This window comes from Aethalodelphis obliquidens, unplaced genomic scaffold (genome assembly GCF_003676395.1).
Source record: "Aethalodelphis obliquidens isolate GAN/ISIS:26980383/991018 unplaced genomic scaffold, ASM367639v1 scaffold1, whole genome shotgun sequence".
Lineage (NCBI taxonomy): Eukaryota > Metazoa > Chordata > Mammalia > Artiodactyla > Delphinidae > Aethalodelphis > Aethalodelphis obliquidens.
Genome location: NW_020837945.1, coordinates 60,317,368 through 60,339,935, shown reverse-complemented (window position 1 = coordinate 60,339,935; position 22,568 = coordinate 60,317,368). Strand labels below are relative to the sequence as shown.

Here is a 22,568-nt window from a genome sequence, read left to right as displayed (position 1 = left end):
TCCATGACTCATAATCTCTCTTATTTGTTCAGTATAATTCTTTGGGTTACAGATCAGACTCTATATGCCCAGGCTTAGAATGTGGAGTAATAAGGGGTAGGGAGTCAGTAAATGTATTTTTCTTCGAACTCACATTTATTGATTCATTTATTCTCCCTTCCCCCTATCATGGAATCTAAGAGGGGATCCAGGAGAGTTTAGGAGCTCTTCCTGTCTACACTTAGTGGTCTCCCACCTCAATCTCTCCTGTGATCCTTCCTTATACTTCTCAAAAGACATAATAAGAGGGAAAAGACTCCTCAAGCCCTGTGTTGAATGAGAGAGAGACAGAGCCCACCAGTCAGTGATAGACACCCTCCCCCAGTACCACCTTGGCTGGGTTTAGAGTCTACAGCTGCGTGGTCTAACACAAATACAATGGGAGCCACAGAGGCAAGTTTAGATTTTCCAGTAGCCACATTAAGAACGTAAAAAGAAACAGGTGAAATTAATTTTAATAATATATTTTATTTAACACAAATATACAAAATATAATTTCAACATGTAATCAATATTTTTTCAATTACTCATGTGACAGTTTACATTCTTATTATTCACACTAAGTCTTCAAAATCTGGCATGTATTTTCTACTTCTAGCACAGCTCATCTCAATAGGACTAACCACATCCCACGTGAGAGCCACATGTGGAAAGTGGCTGCCGTACTGGACAGGCATGTCTCCAGGATTCTGGCTTTTAGGGGATTGTCTTCTCAGGTCTCCAAGGAAAATCTGGTTCAATGAATTTCACTTTCAAATTTATTTTCTGTCTAATTCAATCTCATTTTAGTAACCTGTCCCATTTACAACATCTATGGGCTCCTTTGTATTTTTAGCACCATCCAAATGGCATCTGTAAATGTTTCCCTGTTACCATAATCATGTTAAATAACACCCAACTGTCAGTCCAGCCTCAGTCCAATGTCCACCTTTTCCAAATCAAACCACCACTCCCTTTTTGTCATGATATGTTAGCTCATTTGTGAACTGTGAATTGTCTTCTACTCCCAACCAATCTGCACTAGTTTTGCAATAAAAATGCTGTGAACTGCCATGGCAAATAACAGCATTTTTACAGGTATCTATCTTTCTTCCAAAGGACTTGGCACTCTGGACAGATTTCAGCTCATGGCTCCTGACTACATACCTGTTGGTAGAGAACTGAGAAAAATCAAAATCAAAATGCAAGGAGGAGTAGCAGTTGAATTGTCTCCTCACTCAATCAGCCTAATTCTCAGGAAGCAGGGCAATGTTCCATTTTAACCATTGGTAAAGGACAGTCTTGCTTCACATTTTCTCTCAGTTCCTGTGCCCATGAAAGAAAATCAGTCTCCTATAAACCCAACCTCCCTCATTCTTCTAAGAGAGGTGGTGGGAGGATAAAGCCTGAAGGCCCGCTAAACAGAAATGAGCAGCTCAGATGCCACTCTAACCCCAGCACAAAGAGCTAGGGTGTGAATTTAAGGGTTCCAGGCAGCTAGTTTGAGGTGCTCATTTTTTAAAACTTCCATCACCCTCCTTTGTTTTCCTGTGAAGAGTCCCTATTTTAAAATCCAGATTTTCCTTTCGGTGGGAAACAGATTCTTTCTTCAAAGGCTCAATGGCAGATTGATAGAGAAGAGGTGGATCTCGGCCCAAGGGCTGAACTACAGCTCCTGCAGTAGACACACACCATTTCTGTGGGCTTCCCCAACGCACGTGACTGGAAGAGCCTACAATCCTCTATATCAGATCATCACTAGCTTCTGCGTACATCAAGCAAAAGGAGATTTGAAAGTCTGCCCAGAGAATAGAATGTGAAGTCTTGCTGGCTCCCTTGATGCCAGGGTCTTCCATGTGGGACTTTCAGCTCCCAACTTTAGAATCTATGAATTCCCTGGACAAAAATCCTGCTCTCCCAGCCCAGCCTCACTGTTCCCTACATCCTCTCAGGCCACTTCCCCACAGATGAGCTCATCCTGACCATCTCACCCTCACCTGACATGTCTTCCCAAAGGCCTGTGTCTTGGACCCTTATCTCCTCACTACTTTTTAATGTAAATGTTGTCTCCCCACTGAACTGTAAGTTCTCAAAGGGCTGGGACCCGAGTCAATGGTTTAGTCATCCTCCAATCTCCGCATACAAGCTGGTAGCATGCCTTAGTCCTAAAACGCCTTGGGTGTGTGAACGTTGACGCAGACGACAGTGGCAAATGAGACGAGGTGCCTCTGCAGTCACCCCATCCCCGAAATCCACCACAGAATCTTGTAGCCCTGAACGCTGCCCAATGCTTTTAGGGGGAATGCAGATCGCAGCCACAGGATCTGTTCCAACTGTCAGATTCGAAACCAGGTCAAGTGTTTGTTTGGTTTTCTAACTTTGCCTTGGTAATCAAGATACAGGCTCCTCCCCGGGATCTGCCAAGATGGAACAGAAGGGAAGGGTACAGGGAATGCAGACACGGAGGAGGATGACATACATTCACTCAACCGAACACACCCGCACACACGCGTGTGCAGACGTCCACATGCATACACACACGCGCGCGCACACACACACACACACACACACACACACACCCGTGACGGGCAGACGCCAATACGTCCATCTGTGATAGCACAGGCAGGACTGTGTCTCCCAGAGGATGCCCCCGGGAGCTAGCCCTCCTCGGCGGGGAAGCTGAAGCTCGCGAGGCTTCTGTAACTCAAGACGTTGAAGTAGTCGTGCGGCTCGGGCTCTGCGCGGTCCTCTCCCGGCTGCTCCCCGCAGAGGCCGGCGTCCGCACGCACACAGCTGCCCGGGGAGGACGGGACGCCGGGCCTCCACTCCTCCTGTTCAGACAGCCTCCTCCCGAGACCACCTTCCGCAGAACGGATTCTGAGAGATTTCTTCCAAAAACAAAAAAACTACAAAGTGAGTATGTGGGGATGTCATTTAAAAGTTACTCCCCAAATGATCCATAGTTATAATGATCTCTTCCTTTCTTACACACACACACACACACACACACACACAAGTTGTGTTCTTATCCACAGCAGTTCCTTAACCCTTAATTTCTCAGCCTCTTCACCGTAGACTTCAGCACTAACGGCGCCCCGGAAAGGCTCCGGGCTACACGCGCACGGCGGCCCACGCGCTCCTGAGCCTGGGCAGGCGGCTTCCAGTCCCAGCTCTCTCTTACTCCTTCTCGCTGCCTCTGACGCCGCTGACCGCTTCGTCTTTGAGATGTTCTCCTTCCCTGGGCCCTGTGCCATCACTCTCCCCGCTTCTCCTCCTCCGCGGCCAGGCCTGCTCTTCTTGCCGCCGACACTTCAGCTCCCCAGGTAAAGAAGTTCCTCGGGGTTTCGGTCTCTGCTTTCTCGCGCCCGGTACTCTCTCTTCCTCTGTGCAGAACACTCGACACTTCATCCTTATGTACATCTGCAACCACCCTCTGTCCTCTAGGGATCCCCAGATCCCTTTCCAAACCAGCCCAGGCTTCCGCCCTGAGCTCCAGACCCGCCCTGTGACTCCACCCACAGCAAGCCCATACGCCACATGTAGTTTCGCTTTACGCCCCACAGCAGACTGTGTGTGATGCCCCCTCAAAATGCCTTTTGCGATATGGCCACACTCACTTTTCCAGCTTCATTTGCTGCAGTGCTTCCCCAACCAACAGCCCAACTCCCGGTATAGGGCCTGGATGCCAGAGAGGCACCGTTGATTGAGAATCTGCTATGAGCACCAAGCGGGCTAGCTTCTTTATGGCATCTCAGCACAACCCCATCGACGTTTCTACTTGTGAGTGAGCCGATAGGTTCAGACAGGTGAAGTCCCAGTTCTGACTTGGGTTTGTGGGATTCCAGACGATGCTCTTCTCAGCCAAGCTGCCTCTCATCTTGCAGTGTCTCGAATGCCATGCACTGTTTCCTGCCTCTCCTCCCACTGTCCATTCACCACAGTTCCCTGCAAAGCTGTCTGCTCACTCCTCCAGACCCGGTTCTACAGCACGTTGTCCAAGAAGACGCCTCTGATCTTCCGGGAGAGTAACATCCTTCCTGTGTGTTCCACTACGGTCCCGGGGGGTTCTCTGTTGTAACATTCATTGCTGCCTGGAAGTTGTTTACCCTTCTGTCTCTTCAGGCCCCAAACTGTGAGCTCCCCTGAGGGGAGGATCTGTGCTGTATTCCTCTTGGTAACCTCGGAGTTCATAACAGATGCTCAGTATAGGTCTTAGGACTGAAATGCACACAAACACACACAAACTCACTCTCTCTCTCTCTTTTCCTTGCTCGCTCCCCCCCACCTGGCCCCAAATCTAAATAAACGGGATTTTCCAAAGCAAAATATGGACTCATGGTCGGACAAGTACATTTACACTTATGAGACAAGAGGATAGACCGTGAAACCTGTCTGGGAAAATCAAGGATGTGAAATCAGCCATCACGTCCATATGACAGCATCATAGGTGAGGGTTGTGCTTTACAGGCAAGAAAATCAGAGCAGCAGGCACAGGCGGGATGGCAGGAGACATGCCTGATGGCGTGCAATGCAAAGGTGACATCCTCTCGGCCTTCGTGGATACTGCTCTAAAGCCGGTCACCTAGCCCCACTGGAGGTCCAAATGACAGACTCACAAAGAGCCACCACACACAGGCTTGGAAAATAACAACAAACACAAACCAAATTGCATTCTGCCCGCCCCACTGCTTCCAGGATAGGAAACAGCACCATCCTCATTGGCTAGTGTCAAGCTCTGCAGGACATAAATAGATGCAGAGAGGCTGAGCGGGAGGGTGGGCAGCATGGATGGGCGCCTTGAACACATATCGGAAGTTACAGGTGCGGCCTCACTGCGGGCCCTGAGGAGCTGGGGCCCACGGACTGTTTCATTCATTGCTTTTCAGTAGAAGTGGCTGCGCCTTACTGTAGGTGTGAAGGAAAGGGTTGTTATCGTAGGTCAAGCTGATTCTTGGCTTCAAGGAAGCCCTACATCCCTTGACGCAACCCTATCCATTTAAAAAATACAGATACCCGATTCTTTCTCAGAGAGCTGATTGTGGCTTTTTGTGTTGGTGTGTTCTCGTTCCCATTCTTAGACTGCCTACCCTTGCCTTTGAATCTTAGGACTATTTTGTCTTCCAAACATCCTCTGGGAAATGTAAATATGCCTGAGCTGGGTCTCTCAGCTGTTCTGTTTTCATTCCCTCCTGCATAGGGAACCCTGTCATTGTAATCAGTGTAAAAAACAAGTCTGGAATTAAGGCATTGATGTTGTTCTAAAAGACCAAACGAAGCTATGACGATAGCAACTGTGGAGATTTGCAGGACAAATGTTACCCTCTTGGAGAACGTGAGAACAGACAGTTGGCAGTCACTGTCCTGCAGCTGGACACACCCATCTCTCCTTGCCCTCACAGAAGGTCCCCTGGGTGCACTTTTCCCAATAGTAGCTTAGCAAATAACATTCATTCATTTAGTCAAATCAATCTATGCAATATAACTAATTTATTGAGCACCAGGTATCATGAGGTGCTACAGTAAATAAATTTTATAATAATTATAAGAACTTAAGAAATAATGGTTATTCATACATGCCAGGAAAAATGCCAGGGGCCTTATGTGAATTACATGACTCGAGTTTTTCTACAACCCTAACAGGGCAATACCATAATTGTTCCCATTTTACAGATGAAGAAGGTGAGGGTCAGCAAAGTTAGGTGGCCCAGCTACTCAAGTGGTAGAGCCAGGATCCAAGCCCTAGGTCTGTCTGATTCCAAACGCCAAACTCCTAAATAATTCAACCTACTGGCTCTCAGGGTCTGTAGGGAATACTGTTGGTGCCCTGCTCAGATCGCCTCACCACCTGACCAGTGCCTCCCTTCCCCAGACACTGGGAATCTAGGCTATGAGTGGCTCACAGCTGCCCCTTCTCTGGAGAATTGCTCTTGGACCTTTCCTGGTGAGCAGCCAACAGTCAACAACTGGCTGAGGTGGGTTTTCAAAAGGCTGGCCCCCTCCTCAAGGTGTGACCAAATCTGCTTCAACCACATCTCCCCCCAAAACCACATCCCTTAGCCCTACCTTGCTTCCTTCACCACTCTTCATCTGAGAGCCCAGCCCAATAAGTCACTCTCACCGGAATTCCCATGCCAGGCTCCATGTCTGGGAACAAATCTAAAGAAGGCAGACTCTAGGATGGGATTGTGGAGGGGAATCCCTCACCAGCTGGATGGGAATACAGACCCCACCACTGGTGGTGAAATGGGAAGAGACACAAAGGGAAGGGGGTTATGAACTGGTGCAACAGCTCTGACATTTGAGAAGTATAGAGCAGACAGTCCTGGTTAGGACTGTGGGATTGGGTGGCTTTTACTAAATTCTGCTGTTGGACTGAGACGAGAACATGACAGATCTACCAGCAACTGAAAGCAAAGTGTGAGAATCAAAGCTCCTCTTCCTTGGCAACATTTAAACAAACGCTCACCTCCAACACTGAAGAGCAGGCAGAGAACCTACCTATAAGGGCGACAGAACTTCAAAGATGGCTGAATTCTAAGCCTGGGCAAGACTCCACCAAAATCAGGGTCTGGGCGGGAATGGAGGCATTTCTGTGCATTGGGAGGAGGATCTCTTGGTAGATGCACTTGGGAGCCTTGAACCACCAGCTTCTCTTGCATCATCTGGAGCTGCAGAGGTGACCCCCTTCCCCGGGATGGAAGATGGGTCCTGTCAGGACCTGCCTCCCCTCCCCTATTGGCCATTGGCCCATAATTAGCAAAAATCTCAACCTACACTAACTGAGGGAATCCTGGGCATGCTGAGGGAGGAGAGAGGTTGTAACAAAAGGAGCTAACACATACTGGTGGAACTGGGAGAGTATGTTTGGGAGTGAATCCTGAGGGGAGTGGATCAGGGCTGGGTGAGTAGAACTTAAGACTGGATGAGGGACACATCATTTGTCAATATTAGGACACATCCCATGGCTCAAGATCTAACACCCTCACAAGGCCTCGGGACACAGCTGTCAACAGAGATGCCAACGGTGCTTTGGAAAACTAGGGAAGAAAGAAACAAAATGCTCAGAGAATTGGAGATGTTATCATAGACCCATGTGAAATAGTAAGAAGCATATATTTGTCTCTACCCCCAGTTCCTGCTAATATTTGGTCTCTATTAACCCCAGTTCCTGACACAGAGCTCCCTAAACTCCTAAAATATTCTGAGTGATAGGAATGTCATACACAGGGCTCTTAAATCCCTTGGAATATCCTGGGTGACAGGGGTGTCTTTTGTTCCAATGAGGCGACTTTTGCTGGGCTCCAGAATGGAGGCTGGTTACCAGAACGACCAAGCCATGATGAGAAGCTTGGAACCGCCAGCCCTACTCCCTATCCTCCAGAGAGTGGAGGGGGCTGGAAAATGAGTTAATAACCAATCATGCCTGAGCGATGAAGTCTCCATAAAAATCCCAGAAGTATGAGATTTGGAGTTGATGAATATATCTACATGCTGGGAGGGCGGCACACCCAGCACCTGGGGGAGAGAAGCACCTGTGCTCAGGACCCTTCGAGACCTCACCCTATGTATTTCCTTCATGTGGGTATTCATCTGTATCCTTTATCAAATTCTTTATTATATAATAAGCAGGTACATGTAAGTAAGTGTTCCCCTGAGTTCTGTGAGTTGTCTTAGCAAATTATCGAATCCGAGGAGAGGGTTATAGGAACCTCAATATACAGCCCGTCAGTCAAAGGTACAGGTGACAACCTGGGACTTGCAATTGGCATCTGAAGGAGGGCAGTCTTGGAGGACTGAGCCCCTAACCTGATGTTAACTCCAAGCAGATAGTGTCAGAACTGGACTGACTGTAGGACACTCAGGGGGTGTAGGAGAATTGGTCAGTGTGGCAGTAAACCCACACATCTGGTGTCAGAAGTGTTCTGTGCAGTGCTAAGAGTAGAGAAGAGGAAAAGACAGACAAACAGAGTTTTTCCCAATACAGTCTACTAAATCAGGGATTGGGAAGCTAAGGCCCATGGGTCAAATCTGGGGTACCACAGATTTTTGTACTGCTCACGAGCTAAAAGTGGATTTTATATTTTTAAGTGATTGAAAAAAAATTCAAGAGAACAGTACTTTATTAAACATGAAAATTATATGAAATTCAAATTTCAGTGTTTATAAATAAAGACTTATTGAAACACAGCCGCACTCACTCATTTACATATTGTCTGTGATGCTTTCACAGTGCAATGGCAGAGCTGAATTTTTGCAACAGAGACCGTAAGGCCCACAAAAGCTAAAAGGTCCTGGCCCTTTACAAAGAAACTTCGCCAATTCCTGTACTAAGTAATTTTTTAAATCCAACAGCTGATTATGTTTCTTGGGAAGATCCAGAAGACACCCTTTTGCTGAGGTGGAAAGGAATGTGCTAGTTAGGGGAGCACCAGCGTCATTGAGGGGCTCAGAGATGTCTCTCATCTATAGGCTGGAGCTGAAGTAGGCAATGCTTTTATAGAACTGGATCCCCAGTAGAAAGAGGGATGAGGAGATGCCAAAATAATATAGGGACAGATGGCAGCACTTAAGAAACAAGGTGGATGTAACTACTGCAATGGCAGCCAAGGAAGCCTGGCCCACAGGGATAGTAAGATGGCTAATAAAGCCCAGTGTGTTCCTAGGAGAAATATAGATGGACAGCCAACAAGGGTATTGCTTAAATGTATAATCAAAAGATCAAGGATACATGAGAGTAGACGGAAGCATGGAAAGTCAAGATTTCTTGCCCATTTCCAGGTCTATAATAGTACTGGCTTGGATACTGTCTGTTCACCCCTCAACGTCACTCTCCAACCTTCTGCACCCTCTTCTGTGCCCAGAGAAGACTGAACTATGCGTACTGAATCAGTGAGTTCCCTTGTCCTCTGGCTTGAGTTTGGGTTCAGCCAATGCAAAGCAACAATAGGAGAATGGAGGGAAAGAGTGCGAGGTGAGGGTATATATTCTCCTGTGTTCTCCTGGCATTCTCTCTGCAGGGTGGACTTGGACTGGCTGTGGCCTTCAATCAAAGATTACAGTACTTCTCAAAGTGGTCCCTCCACACAACTGTCTCTTTTCAGGTCCTATTCATCATCCTCCCTCCCAGGTTCCAGTAATCATCCTCTCTCCTTTCCCCTAAAGAACTAGGGTTGGTAACAACACACTCCTACACTCCCGCTTATGGTTTCCTTATATGCTTCCCAGTCCTTTGTAAATCTCCTTATTAAACTATCCTCAAACTACTCATGCTGAGAATACTATGTGTTCCCTGATGGACCTTGAATAATACAGGTATAAAATGCATTTAAGCAAAGAGAGAGAGAAGACTGGAAACTATAGCCAAAGCACATGAAAAAACAGAGAGGAACTAGTTTAGACAGGAAGCAATGGACATGTCAAAGAGGGGGCTGATGAATAAAACATTTTAGAAGGGGAGCCACAGAACTTAATAGCTACTGGACTCTCTCTTTTCACCTTTTCCCCTTTCCCTTATACAAAGATGACCAAAGTTGGTCTGGGATACTGGCCTGGAAATGAACCAGTCTTAATCCTTAACAGGAAAATGTGTTCTGCTGCTTCTAAAGAGCTTTCCATATGTCCATGCCAGAGCTGCAGAGCTCTGGTGACAGCAGACGACATTTGTTCACCAACCACCATAACAGCTCCCTGCCCAGCTCAGAGATCAATCATCATTCTCTTCACCTCTCCCCTCTAGTCAATCACTTCTCTTTCCCTCATCTTCCCCTAGAGGTTTCATTTACTAAACCTGTCTACTGTGATAGCCAAGACATAAATGAAAATACTATAAGTCATTGACTTCCTCGATAGCACTAGCCACATCTCAGCCACTGCTGGATCCCCAGTACTCTGTTCCATGATGTCTGTTGAATGACAAGGAATAAATGGCCACATCTCTGTGAACCAGGTAGGTCAGCAATCTCAGTGTTTGTTTCGTAAACCTGGAAGTGAGGGTTTGAACCATAGGACAATAGATTTTTGTAGGCAAGTTGGTGGACCAGGCAGTCATCTTCTGGTATTAGATTTTATGTAACTTTCACCTATCACATGAGCTTTCCTACCATTTGGAGAATCTCTTTCACTTCCTCTAGACCAAATTAACAAGGTCCAACAGGTGCCTGGAGCACTGTTAGACCAGTGACTGGGGGACACCTGGCCAATTTGTAACTCAGAGGGGAACAAGACTTTAGTTTTGCTACCAAAATACCTTTTCCCATCCTCACTCCAATCTGTTCTCAGTAAAATAAGGTTAGAGTGAGTGTTCCTGGGCTCTCTTCATTTGTAGATCTGACTGAAGACAGAACATGTGTCAAATGGAACGTGTTATTTTTACATCAGTACCCTAGTTATTGATGGTAGGTTACAGAAAGCAAACTGAGTTTATCTACACAGAAAACTAAGAGAATTTAAGATGTAAGATATTAGGCTAAGTGTTCAAGATGAGTCACTGGTAATAGACATGAGTGTGCACAGAAGTGTAACTCCGTAAGCAGAATTAACACTAGGAAAATATATACAATTTTTTATCCTAGGCAGGGATATAGAATTAAGGCTGTTTAAAACGCAAAATACCATGAGGTCTAAGTGGAGGAACATTACAATAGCACTTTCTTATTAAGCAATTCTAGTTTGTGTAATTCATCTCAACTCTGAGGCCTGGAGAGGGAAGTAGCTCTCGGTCTTCAGAGGAGTGACAAGAGTAAAATAGTAAAATAGATGTTAAGTAAGAAAAAAGAGAAAGTCAAAGGATGGTCCATTTCTGAGAGAGGGAGAAAAGGAAAAAGAGGACAAGAGCTCACAATAAGCAAGCAAGATGGAACCAGAGCCTAAGAACACACATCTGTCCACATCCCTCCCTCTCTGGGACTGGCAGTGACCTGGCCACATTCAGGCTAAACGGCTGTTCAGGAATCAGGTACAGAGGGGCTAGAACTCGAGTTGGGGGTCTTGACCCAATATAGCCAAAGGTAGAGAGTGGGTGGACTGGGTAAATATGTTCTGCTTGTAAAAGTCAGCCTTTGAGTGCAGATATGAAATACAACATAAGAAATAGGAGTTCTGCTTCTGGTAGAACAATGATTGCCTATGTTGCTTTGAGCCAACCTTTCCAGGGAGAATAGCTAGAAAAACTGAACAAAATATTATAAACATCTATCTGTATTAATCAGAAATCTATCCAATCAGTGAGAAATTTGTGGTCTGGGGAGCAAGATCCAGGAGTAGGAAGCCCAGAGAGATGAGATGAGCATTGTGGGGTTGGGAAGGGTATGGATTTTCTCCTAGAGAAATTGCCTGAAAGTCATGGCTGAGAGGCAAATTAGCTACACAGAATTTCTAGCTGGAGGGACAAAATTTAGAGTTCAGAGGCCACCGAGGAAGGGAGACTCTGGCAAACACTACAGGCTTTGAGTTGGGACCCCAAAGGACTGCACTCTACAAGTAAGGAAGTAGCAGAAATTAAATCCAGCTTTAAATCCTCTCACTACTGATTTAATTAAGGTGATGGGAATGCTACTGCCTGAAGATTAGTTACCTGATGGAAGCAAAAAGGAATCTTCTTTAGAGGAAGATGATATTATCTACAGCCTCAAATTATGGTCACAGGTTTTCATGTAGAAATACAGCATTCAATGAAAAGTAAATAGTCGGAAAGATAAGATAGGTCCAAAAAACAAGCAAAAAGAGAGAATATTAAAAGACCCATAGAGAACCCAATTAATAGGAGTATCAGGCACAGATTTCAGAATAACTATGATTAACATTTTCAAAGAATTAAAAACAAGATTGGGAATTTTGGCAGACTTTAAACTATCCAAACAAAGAACAAAATAGAAATCCTGGATCTGAAAAATATGATAATGGAAATTAAGAACTTAAGGGATGAGTTTAACAGAAGAGTAGGTCCATCAAAGAAGAGACTTAGTAAACTGGAAGGCATGTCCAAAGAAAACATTTGATGAGACAAGTAGATGGAAAATACAGAAAAGAGGGTAAGAGATGTCGGAAAAAGTGAAAATGTTGAAAATACCACATGATTAGAATTCCATAAGGAGAGGAAAACAAGGACAACGAAGTAATACATGAAGAAATAATAGCCAAGAATGATATAAAACTGACAAAAGATATCAAGCTACAAATTCAAAAAGCACTCCAAACCCCAAAGAGAATAAATACAAAGATGACTATATCCAATTATATCACCATATAATTGCTGAAAACCAAAGAGAAAGAAAATTTCTAAAGAACCAGAAAAAAAAAAAAACATTATCTTCCAAGGAGCAAAAATAAGATTCTCATGTAATTTCTGAACAGAAATATGAGCATCCAGAGACAATGGGGCAATACTTTCCACATGTTGAAAGAAAACAGCTGCCAACATAGACTTCTATACCCAGCAAAACAAATATATCACTTTTAAATTAAGGAAAAATTAAGATATTTTCAGATGAACAAAAAGCAAGATAATTCATCACTAGCATGCCTGCCCACAAGGAAATGCTAAGGATATCCTTTGAGCAGAAGGAAAACTATCCTAGTTATAAGATAGAACATGCAGGAAGAAGTGAAGGGCAACAGAAAGGGTAAATCTAAATGAATATTGGCTCATAAGACAATAAATCATTTCCTTGGAGTTTAAAATAGAGAACTGAAATCCATGACAATAATAGCAGTAAGTTGGGGAAGTAGGTAAAGGGTTAATGTGTTCTAAGGTTCTTGCAAAATCCAAGAAATGATGAAAGTACTAATACATATTAGACTTTAATAAATCAGGGATCTATTTTGTAATCTCTAGTGTAACCACTAAAAGAAAAGAAAAATGCATAACTACTAAATAGATCTTTTTAATAATAAAAAGTACTTAATTCAAAAGGCAGCAAGAAAGACTGGGGAAAGAAACAGGCAAAACAAATATGAAGAAAATAAAGTGGTAACTGTAAACCCACAGGTATCAGGAATAACAGCACCAGGTACCAGTCCAGAGAGAGCAAAGCAAGGCTGCAGAGTTGAGTTGTTAACGGAGGGGAACCAGAGTTGGAGGGAAAGTGAGTCAGGCACTAGGGAAGAGGATCTGAAACAAGGTGGAAAACAGTGCTGGGAATCACAGGCCTGTGTTCCCCGAAGTGTTTGTTTAGTAACTTAAGGCAACCTGGGATGGCTTAAAAGACCCAACAAGGCAGACAAAACAGGAGTGGGAATTCTTGCCTTTTCTAATCACTAACTACCAGTTACGACACAAGGATGTGGATATATTTCTTCACTGTTTACAAAGCTTTCACGTGCAATATGCCACCTGTTCATCACAACCCTGTGATACAGAGCGAGCAGAATCATCATCCCCATTTTATATATGAAGAAACAGAGACTTGGAAGATGAAACAGCATCCCTATCATCACACACTCAGTGCTGAGATTAGAAACTTCCAGTTCCCCATCCAATACTCTTTCAGCCACGTGACCCCTTAAGCCAGAGTAACAGAGGATTTACAACCTACTCATCTTGCCATGTACCTTTTACCCCTAAATTTTTGGAGTGTTGATTTCTCATTCTGTGGAAGTGCTAGATAGCCCAGCACTACTGAAGGGTTGTTAAAATTAAAGGAGCTAATGTTCAAAAACCCCTGGCACAGAGTAGATGCCCAAGACGCATCAACATCACAGTGGCTAAATCAGACTCTCAGAGGAGTGGCTTAAGGGACAAGCAGGAGCCAGGAACTGTAGGCCACAGCAAGATGGGGAGGATACGGATCCAACCTTTCAGGAGCTCCCAGACAAGGGAAGGGACAGCAAAAGAGCATAAACAATGCCACTGAAAGGCAGAGCAAGGACTGTGAAGAAGGAACAATGAACAGTGGGAGAGATCACTTCTAGACAGGCAACAGGAAAGGACCAGGATGGCAGAGACGGGATGCCCAGGACTGAGATATGCAGCCAGAGTCATTACCTTTCTGGCCAGTGTGAGCACCACAATGACTGCTGTGCCGATGACTGCCAGCACTGTGGCCATGGCTCCAAGCAATGGGATCTGGAACCCAGCGCTGTGCTCAGCCACTAGAAGAGGACAAAACAAAGGTGAGTGGGAAGAGGCCGGAAGCAAAGGGCAACCATTACAAGGGAAGCCTCAGCGTCAGGGCACGGGCATGGGAATTGGCCAGGCCTTTCTCTAACCACAGGACTGGCGTCTTCAAGTCCATCTGTTCGGACAGCAGAGCATCTGCCAGGCCCGTCATGAAATCAATGCCTGATCTCTCAAGGGGTGTACCCCACACACTTGACACCAGTGCAGACCATTTTAACACTCCTTTCTCTTTTTGACAAAATCAATTTCAGTCATAATCTTGAAGTGAAACAAATAACATCCAGAAAAAAACCAGAAGGTGATTATTTTCTTTATTAAACTTCATATTTATAATCATACTAGTATAAAAAAAGTTTAATTAAAAATTAAAACAACAGGGACTTCCCTGGTGGTCCAGTGGGTAAGACTCTGTGCTCCTAACGCAGAGGTCCCGGGTTTGACCCCTGGTCGGGAAACTAGATCCCACATGCATGCCACAACTAAGAGTCTGCATGCTGCAACTAAGAAGCCCACGTGCCGCAACTAAGACCAGGCACAGCCAAAATAAATAAATAAATACACATGAAAAAAAAAATTGAAAGAACGTTAAAGTACAAAGAAGTAAAAAAGCATATAACCTTTCACCTTAAGCCTATAACACTTACTCCAACTCGGCTGTGAGACCCTGGAGGGAGTAAGGTTCCGGAGCTTTATCCTTTGCTGTTTTGCCAGCACCTGGCACCTAACAGGTGCTTAATAAATACTCATGACATGAATTAAAGCATGAATAAGTGAAGTTCTATGAAGATGTAAAATGTAAATGCAAGGAGGAAAAGCTAAGAAGAGAGTTTTGAAAAGATGAGTGATGCTTGACCCAAGGAGAGTGTGAGGGAAACAGGACTATTGTCAGGATGTGTGCTGGACTGTAAGTAGAAGGGTTTCCAGGCTGCCTCATGCCATCCCCACCTCCTTCCCAGGAACTTGGGCAGAACCCGGGTGTCCAGGGCATTCTTGAAAGGAGAAGGGTGTAGCAGAGGCCGGGCCGCTCTTCCTTCTAACAAAGGGCTTAGATTGCCAGGAGGATGGCTAAAGCATGTAATCACTTAGGGCAAGGGCGGCACCCCCAGTACCCACGAGGTACCAGTAGCTGGGGGGGAGCCCAAATTCCCCCGAATGTATTCTTCCTGCTCTGAGGACTCAGTCTCCTGCCTTGGCCACAGGTAGGGAAAGAGGACTGATGGAGACCGAAGTTGGAGAGGGTCAGAGGGGCTGCAGAGGGCTCTCCACAGAACCAGAAAAGGATGGGGGCTCTTCCCCACGTGCTGCATTGGCCTATGCCAGGGGCCCTCAAGAAGTAGCACTTGAGAAGAAACTTTAAAATAACCTTTCATCTTCGCAGTTTACACATATTTTGCTAACTCAAACAATCTCCAACACCACTGATGTCAGCAAATAGCAGTTCCGAGAGTGTAGTTGAGTGGAACCAGAACACCTGTGTTAAAATCAGCTGTATCGCTCTGAGCAACAGCCAACCCTCAGCCTCCACCTCCACCCACAGTCAGATGGGAATCGGGGGATCGTGTTCATACTTATGTTCGTGCTTACTTACATACTTAATTCATGCTTGTCACGTTCCAGGGACTGTTCTAAGGGCATTTTTTTTTAGTAAGTAATTCAATCCTACGTTAGCTCCTCAGGAGGTCTTACATCTTCTCCTCATTTCACAGATGGGAAAAACAAGGCACAGAGAAGACCAATAATTTTGTCTGAGGTCAACAGGAACACCAGGATTTGGACCCAGGCTGCCTGAGCCCATCATGACTCTGCTATCCTGTCCCTCAGCCATGATAACAACCCTTTCCCACCCTCCAGAGAACTGGTTTAAGTGTCCAGGTGGATAATGAAAGTGAAAGCATTTTGGAAACTATGAAGTACCACAGAAATGTAAATTATTGTACATTTACACTTAGCACTGAGCTCTAATCCTTTATAAACCTAGTGGCTAATTCTAATCTGCACGATCGATGCTAAACTGATTAATGAGATCCTTTCTCACAAGACCTGAACAACTGGTCTTCCTAACAAATATACGTAAGAGGTGCCTTTACCCGAACAGTGGTTCTCAACCCTGGCTGCCCATTGGAATCATCGGGGTGCTTTTAGAACCTAGCACAACCTGCTCCGCCCCTCTGACTGAACTGGTCCGGGATGGGGTACCAGCATCAGTACCATTCAAAAGCTCCCAGGTGATCTGAACGTGAACCAGGGTTGGAAGGCCCCGCTCTGCAGTATCGGGCAGGAATGCGTTTTCTACCCTAGAGGATGACGGTCACCAGCCACCCTGCTCCAGAGAGCATACCTGAGCTTTGTAGGACTTCCAGAAAGACTGTCCCTTTGTAAATGCCATCAGGGTAGGTGTGATAGATGCAGATGTACTCTCCTGTGTCGTTCCTGGTCAGGGACTGGAGGGTGAGGCCCAGGTTGGGGCCTGGGACCATTCGCTCCGTGAAGGCTGGGTCGATGTACCACCCCAGGCTGGCATGATGAATGGCCAGAACGTGGTCCTGCTGTTTCCAGTTGACCTGGGTCACTTTGGCAGTAGTGGAGGAGAGGTGACATTGTAAGGTGACAGAGCCACCTTCCTCTGCAGAAATGTTCCCCGTTGTTACTATTCTGCCTGTCACAGCTCCTAGGGAAGGGGAAAAAAAGCATGCACTTTTAGCAGCTGGCCTTGAACCTTCCCGTAGAAATTCCGAGGCGGCTTTAGGCCAGAATTGATTTTTGCAGTGACAGTCTCTCCAGTCTGCCCTGTCATTCCCCCATACAGACTGTAATTACTACACAACATAGCACTTCACCCTCTTAGGATATTCTGTGGGAATCTACCTTCCTGATGAACTCATTGATTATTTCCACACACTTATCTTGTCTCCCTACCTAGAATATAAGCCCTTGTCAGCCATCGCTTCTGCTTGATTGTAAATTCCAGCAGCCAGTTCTGTGCTGGACACATTATCCTTTGAAACAAAACCTGGCTCTTTTGGTTGACAACCATTTGGGGTGCCCGGAAAATTTTTCAGGAAAGCCACGACATCCAAAGGAAAGGAGGCTTGGAGAACAACTCTGCTTCTCCAGGCAAAGCCACCATCCTCGACACTGACCTCCACCCCGGCTCCAGACGGTTCAGAAAGCAACAGGGAAACAAAATTATACTACGGTTTTTAAATATTTCTGCCCCCTTCAGAAATATTTGCTTATGTTATTTAATATAGAAGGAAATAGATTTAACATAAATTAAATCTCTGATAGTAGGATCTCTGGAATCTGTGACGAAGACATTTTTTAATCCACAGGAAACATGTTGGGTTGGCCAAAAAGTTCGTGTGGGTTTTTCCATTACGGAAATACAATGTTTTTCTAGAAGTTTCCGCAAGGACAGAAGAAAGGAGGATGGCGCAGGAGTGAACTTCTCTCAGCAAACTCATCATCCCTCCTCCCTAGTCCCTTTCTGTCCTCCTGCTTCCTTCCTTGGTTCAGCCATTCTGGCACCCCCCATCCCCAAGTCCTTCAACTGCCACCTAGTACAGAACTGTATCTCCTTCTCAGAGAGACAGCCGTTTCTCAACGAGGGGACACAGGGCTCTGAAAGCTGTGTTTCCTTCCCTCAGATGGATAAGACAATGGCTCCAGCCTCCCCCTTCCTCCGCCCGCTCTCCCTCCCCTTCCAGTCCCAGGCTAGACTTCAGTACCTGAGGCAGGGAGGCGAGTCTGCCTCAGCCCCTGGGCCCAGAGCAGTAGGAGACACCACTGCATGCTTCTGCCCAGGGGGCCGACAGGAAGGAGCTGCGGCCTCTTCTGCCAGCGAAACTGGCCGAGTGCTGATGGCAGGGTGAAACTGAGCCTCTGAGGAAGAGAAGGTCTCGGAAAAACCAACTTCAGCAAAAACAACATCGAAGGTAAAACTCACGACAAGTGCACAAGCTGCACAGGGTGAGCCACAAGAAAGACCATGAAGGAAACACATTTAAAAATAAACAAAAATGTGGTTAGAGGTACACTGGTCTTTGGATTACTATTAGTCAACCTATTGTTTTTAAGTTCTGTCTCAACGCACTTTTTGTTTAAATTAGCCTTTCTCTAACGAGCTCAAGCACATCTGTGTAATGCCCAAGATTCTGGAGAACCTGATCCTGACAGGGTTCACTGGGCTGCCCCGACTGTGCAATGACAAGAGAAACTTAAGTTTGTGCACTTAAAGGCCAGGAACTGCACTTGAAGTCTAATGATCGAGGGAACAAAAGACATTTATTCAGAAACAAGACATGAGTGGGACGAAAGTCTTGGCCAAACAGAGCAACTTTCCCCTGAATGAGGGAAGGAACTAGGATTCTGTCTCCTTGAATCTAATTTCTTCTGTCTTGTTTATTTGGACTGAGACACTGTCGAATTCGGGCTCAGTCTCTCTGACCCAGTAGAGTCAGAGGAGACGAGAAGAGTGAGTTTTCTCCCGTACTGTGACCCCGTGACAATCCGGGATGCAAAGAAGGGCGAGCCCCAGTTGCCTGACCCTGGATCGGGATTGGCTGACACTTTTCTGGACCTTCCAGCTCATCATCAAGTCCTACTGTTGACCCACCCTTCCTTCCTGCTTCTCACCTTCCCTCTCTCAGTTCATGCCTTTGAAAGTCCCTGAGTGCCTGAGAAGCACTGGACTCGAGACTAGGCTCTGGAGATATGAGGGTAGATAATCACCACCCCTGCTGTCAAAGTCAAAGCTTGCCCTGGTGAAGCGACACCCTGGGGAGAGGAGGTGGAGGGTACACATTCACCTGCCTTGGGCATGGCCCGTGGTGTTATGTCCTGAAAGTCTGCTGCTCCAACGGGGGAACGTCTGAAGCCTGGTGCTCTGCCTCTCATTCCAGCCCAGCACCCTGAGCATTCCACACTTTCCGGGCTCCTGTCCTCCTCCTCTTCTGCAGAACGCTCCATCTCAAACCAGTTTCCTCCCCTCCCTGGGTACTACCTATTCCCAACTCTACGCTACGACCTATGTACACCCCTACACCCCACCCCCAGCCCCTTAGACAACTTATGCCTCACCAACTTCTTTCTGCCCACCCCAATTCGACCTGTCCTTCAAGGCTCACATCAAGACATGTCTCCTCTACCGCCTCTCCAGAGCCACAGAGCCTGCAGCTGAAGAAGCTATGAGACCTAACGCGTGGCCACCTAATGTGGCCGCAGAGGTTGAACCAGAGGTGTTTTCAATACTGGTTGCCAAGGCAGAGGGGCGAGGGGTGGGAGAGCCGAGAGCAGCTCTGGGGAATAGAGCGCAAAGGCGGACTCTGGCGTTCGGACTATAAAAAACTCAGAGACTGTGTTTCTATAGTGGGGGTTGGCAGAAGCCACAGAGGCAGGACCAGCTGGCCTTCTGTACCCATGAGTTCTGCATCTGTGGATTCAACCAACCACAGATTGAAAATATTTTTTAAACAAATTCCAGAAAGTTCCAAAAAGCAAAACTTGAACTTGCCATGCACTGGCAACTATTCACATAGCATTTACATTGTATTTATAACTATTCACATAGCATTTACATACTATTAGGTATTATAAGTAAACTAGAAATGATGTCAATTGTATGGGAGGATTTGCCTAGGTTGTATGAAAATACTATGCCATTTTATGTAAGGGACTTGAACGTCTACAGGGTTCTCAGTACCAATCCCCCACAGATACTGAAGGATGACTGTATAATTAGAAATCCAAAGAAACTTAGAGTGGGTTAAAGAATTGTTCTATTTGTTTCTAAGCAGTCAGTCCAAAGAAGAGCACGGTCAAGTCCATTTTGATCCGTGGTGCTCTCCAGAGACGTGTGAAGGTGGTGACTAACACCCTATGGAAGGAAAGAGACCTGGGTCCAAATTCATCCTGGTTTGATGACCTCGGGAAATTACTCAACCTCCTTAAGCCTCGGTTTCCTCATCTGTAAATGAAAACAATAGTACCCACTCCTCACTCCCCTCATAGGGTCCTTGTGAGGATTCAGTGAACTGATGTCCGGTAATGTGTTTAGCACAGTGCCTGGAACACAGGAAGGGTTCAATACATCAATGATAGTGTTGATAATAACATTAACTAAGGAAGTGAAAGGAAAATCAGAGGAGAATACCCCTGTCTGTGTAATGTATTTTGCCAGGAGTAAAGCCCTGGTCTCTGGACTCCAAGGCCAGAGTTCTACAAACCTCTTCATTCTGGCTTAGGCATCTGATATCAAATATGAGAATAAAATATTACTGTGGAAAAGTAGGCACTGTACCAGCCAAACCCTGAGGACGGAGGAAGGTGAATGACAGAAGAGTCTCCCCAGGGAACCTCCCAAATCCCTCTGGGAGCCTCCTATTGGGACTCCTCCTGGAACGGTCGCTGGCAGCAGCCAGAGCAAAGCAGCACAACTGTGAGAAGCAGGTCTGGAGCAAGAGCTCCCCGGGCCACCCTGAGCCTTTGGGGCCCCCCTTGGCAGCCCCTGCAGCAAAGCGTGAACCCCTGTGGTTAGCTGGGTGCCAACTCACGTTTCCATTTAAAGTTCTAAAAGGAACCACCATATGTTTCTCCCCTGACTTCTGGGGCTGTGGGCTGCACGGGGATGGTTAGCCTTGAGGCAGTGGGGTGGGCGTAGGTGTTGGGGAAGGGACTCTATTTGCACGTAGAATGGAAAACACTCACCAGGCCCCTCAAGTCCTTTCACAGCCCAGGCTTCCCCCTCTCTGTAAGCCCCCCTTGAGCCCACAGCTGGCTCCCCAGCTCCAGTTGGAAGCCCATGGCTCGGCGGGGGGCGGGTCACAAGCACTGGGCCCGGGGGTGGGGGTGTGTGTGTGGCTGAGGGTGGTCACACTTTCCACAAGGCCCATGACGCATATACGCGAAATACAACCTAGTGTTCTCTCAGGGCACAGACCAATCTCTCAGCGGTGTCTTTGGACTTCAGAGTCTCCAGAGTTTTCCCTCTGGCTCATAAGGGGTGCAGGAGCCTAAGGGATATCACAACTGTCTTCTCCGCCCTCTTCCCAACTGCAACACCAACAGCTGCATGGGCGGTGACCTTCCCAGCCAAGCGCTCCCTCTCTCTGCCCCGCAGACCAGCGCCTCCTGGTGTGAGCTGTATTGTGGCCGAGGGGTCCGAAGAGGTCGGTGGGAACAGGGAGACCGGAAACCGGGGAGAGAAGGGGACACGGCCAGCCGCCCAGAGTACCCGGAAGAGCCTGCCCTGCGTCTCCCTCAGCCCCATCCGCCCTTTGCCATAGCAAAGTCACTTCACAGCAGAGCCATCCAGGCAGTGGGTGGTGGTCCCAAAGCCCCTTGTGGAGAGAGGAAATCAAAGACTCAACATGAAAGGAGTATCTCTGACCTGAGGCTCTTTTATAAGTCTGTGAGCCAGGCGGTTTGTTGGCTGCAACTGGCTCAGAGCGAATGCCAATGGGGAGAATTTGGGGGTGGGATTGCCATTGTTTGTTCAAGCTCCCTTGGGTGAGGTGACCCTGAGGAACCCAACCCTGCCCCCCAATAAACGCTGCCAAGGAGTTTGGAGAATTATGGTAAATTTCCTTTGCCTTCTCAGCTGTAAAAATAGGACAGAGACTCCCAGGAGAGGTGGGAATGCAATCAGAAGAAAGGTCTTTGGGAGGAAGCAGCTCATCTTCTGTCTTCAGCTGAGGCCTTTTCTGCAGCCTCTCTTCACAGCCCTCCCACCCACCAACGTTGCTTCCCTTACACCCCCATCCTAGATGTGATTATACTATCAGTCACCCCCTAGCTCCATCTGCCGTGGGAAAGATGTCCTCTACCCCTGGAAACTTACTTCCTGCTTCCTACTGCCTGCATCCCTCAACAGCCAGGACAACTAGAACTGGGATAGAGATACATGCGAACATGTCATTCAAAGAGTGTCTCAATCATCAAGCATCCTCCTTCCACCAACAAAAAGAATGCCAGACCAAGATGGTTTCACAGGGGCATATAACAGACCTGTAAAGAGCAGATGATTTCAATGTCACTTAAAATATACAGACAGAGAACATAAAGGAACACTTCCAAATTTGTTTTATGAAGTGAATTTCAAACTGTTGTAAAAATTATTAAGATTTCACACAATAAAAGAAAATCAGATCCTAATCTCTTACAAATACTGAGGAGAAAATTCTAAATAAAATATCGTCACACAGATGCCAACAGCAAATTAAGCAAACTACATAACAACCAGGTAGAGTTTATTCCAGGATTACAAGGATGATTCAATATTAGGAAATCCTTTAATATTAAATACAAGATTTATATAGAAAAATTATATGGTCATTTCCTGATACTGAAAAGAAAATTCAATCCCTATGACCGACAGAAAAAAGAAAAAACCACTCAGTAAAATAAAAATTAACTCTTTCTTAACATAATTACACAC

At 46.2% G+C, this 22,568-nt stretch overlaps 1 protein-coding gene across 1 annotated transcript; it reads right to left on the bottom strand.

The window, feature by feature from the left end:
* Positions 1 to 487: 487 nt before the first annotated feature.
* Positions 488 to 17,992, bottom strand: TIGIT (T cell immunoreceptor with Ig and ITIM domains). Its single transcript, XM_027105185.1, has 4 exons — positions 17,863 to 17,992; positions 16,473 to 16,802; positions 14,000 to 14,106; positions 488 to 2,906 (listed from the first exon to the last, which is right to left on the bottom strand). Exons 1-4 carry the CDS (start codon positions 17,924 to 17,926, stop codon positions 2,676 to 2,678), a joined length of 732 nt encoding a protein of 243 aa, XP_026960986.1. The 5' UTR covers positions 17,927 to 17,992; the 3' UTR covers positions 488 to 2,675.
* Between the last annotated feature and the right edge of the window lie 4,576 nt (positions 17,993 to 22,568).

Bases quoted from the DNA above. Each gene is read 5' to 3' on its own strand.
- TIGIT (XM_027105185.1), bottom strand. From the start codon at position 17,926: ATGCAGTGGTGTCTCCTACTGCTCTGGGCCCAGGGGCTGAGGCAGACT. The intron at 16,803-17,862 runs GTACTGAAGTCT...CCCCTTCCCTAG, and splicing joins GACTCGCCTCCCTGCCTCAG to GAGCTGTGACAGGCAGAATA. The intron at 14,107-16,472 runs GTATGCTCTCTG...GTCCTCTTCTAG, and splicing joins GGAAGTCCTACAAAGCTCAG to TGGCTGAGCACAGCGCTGGG.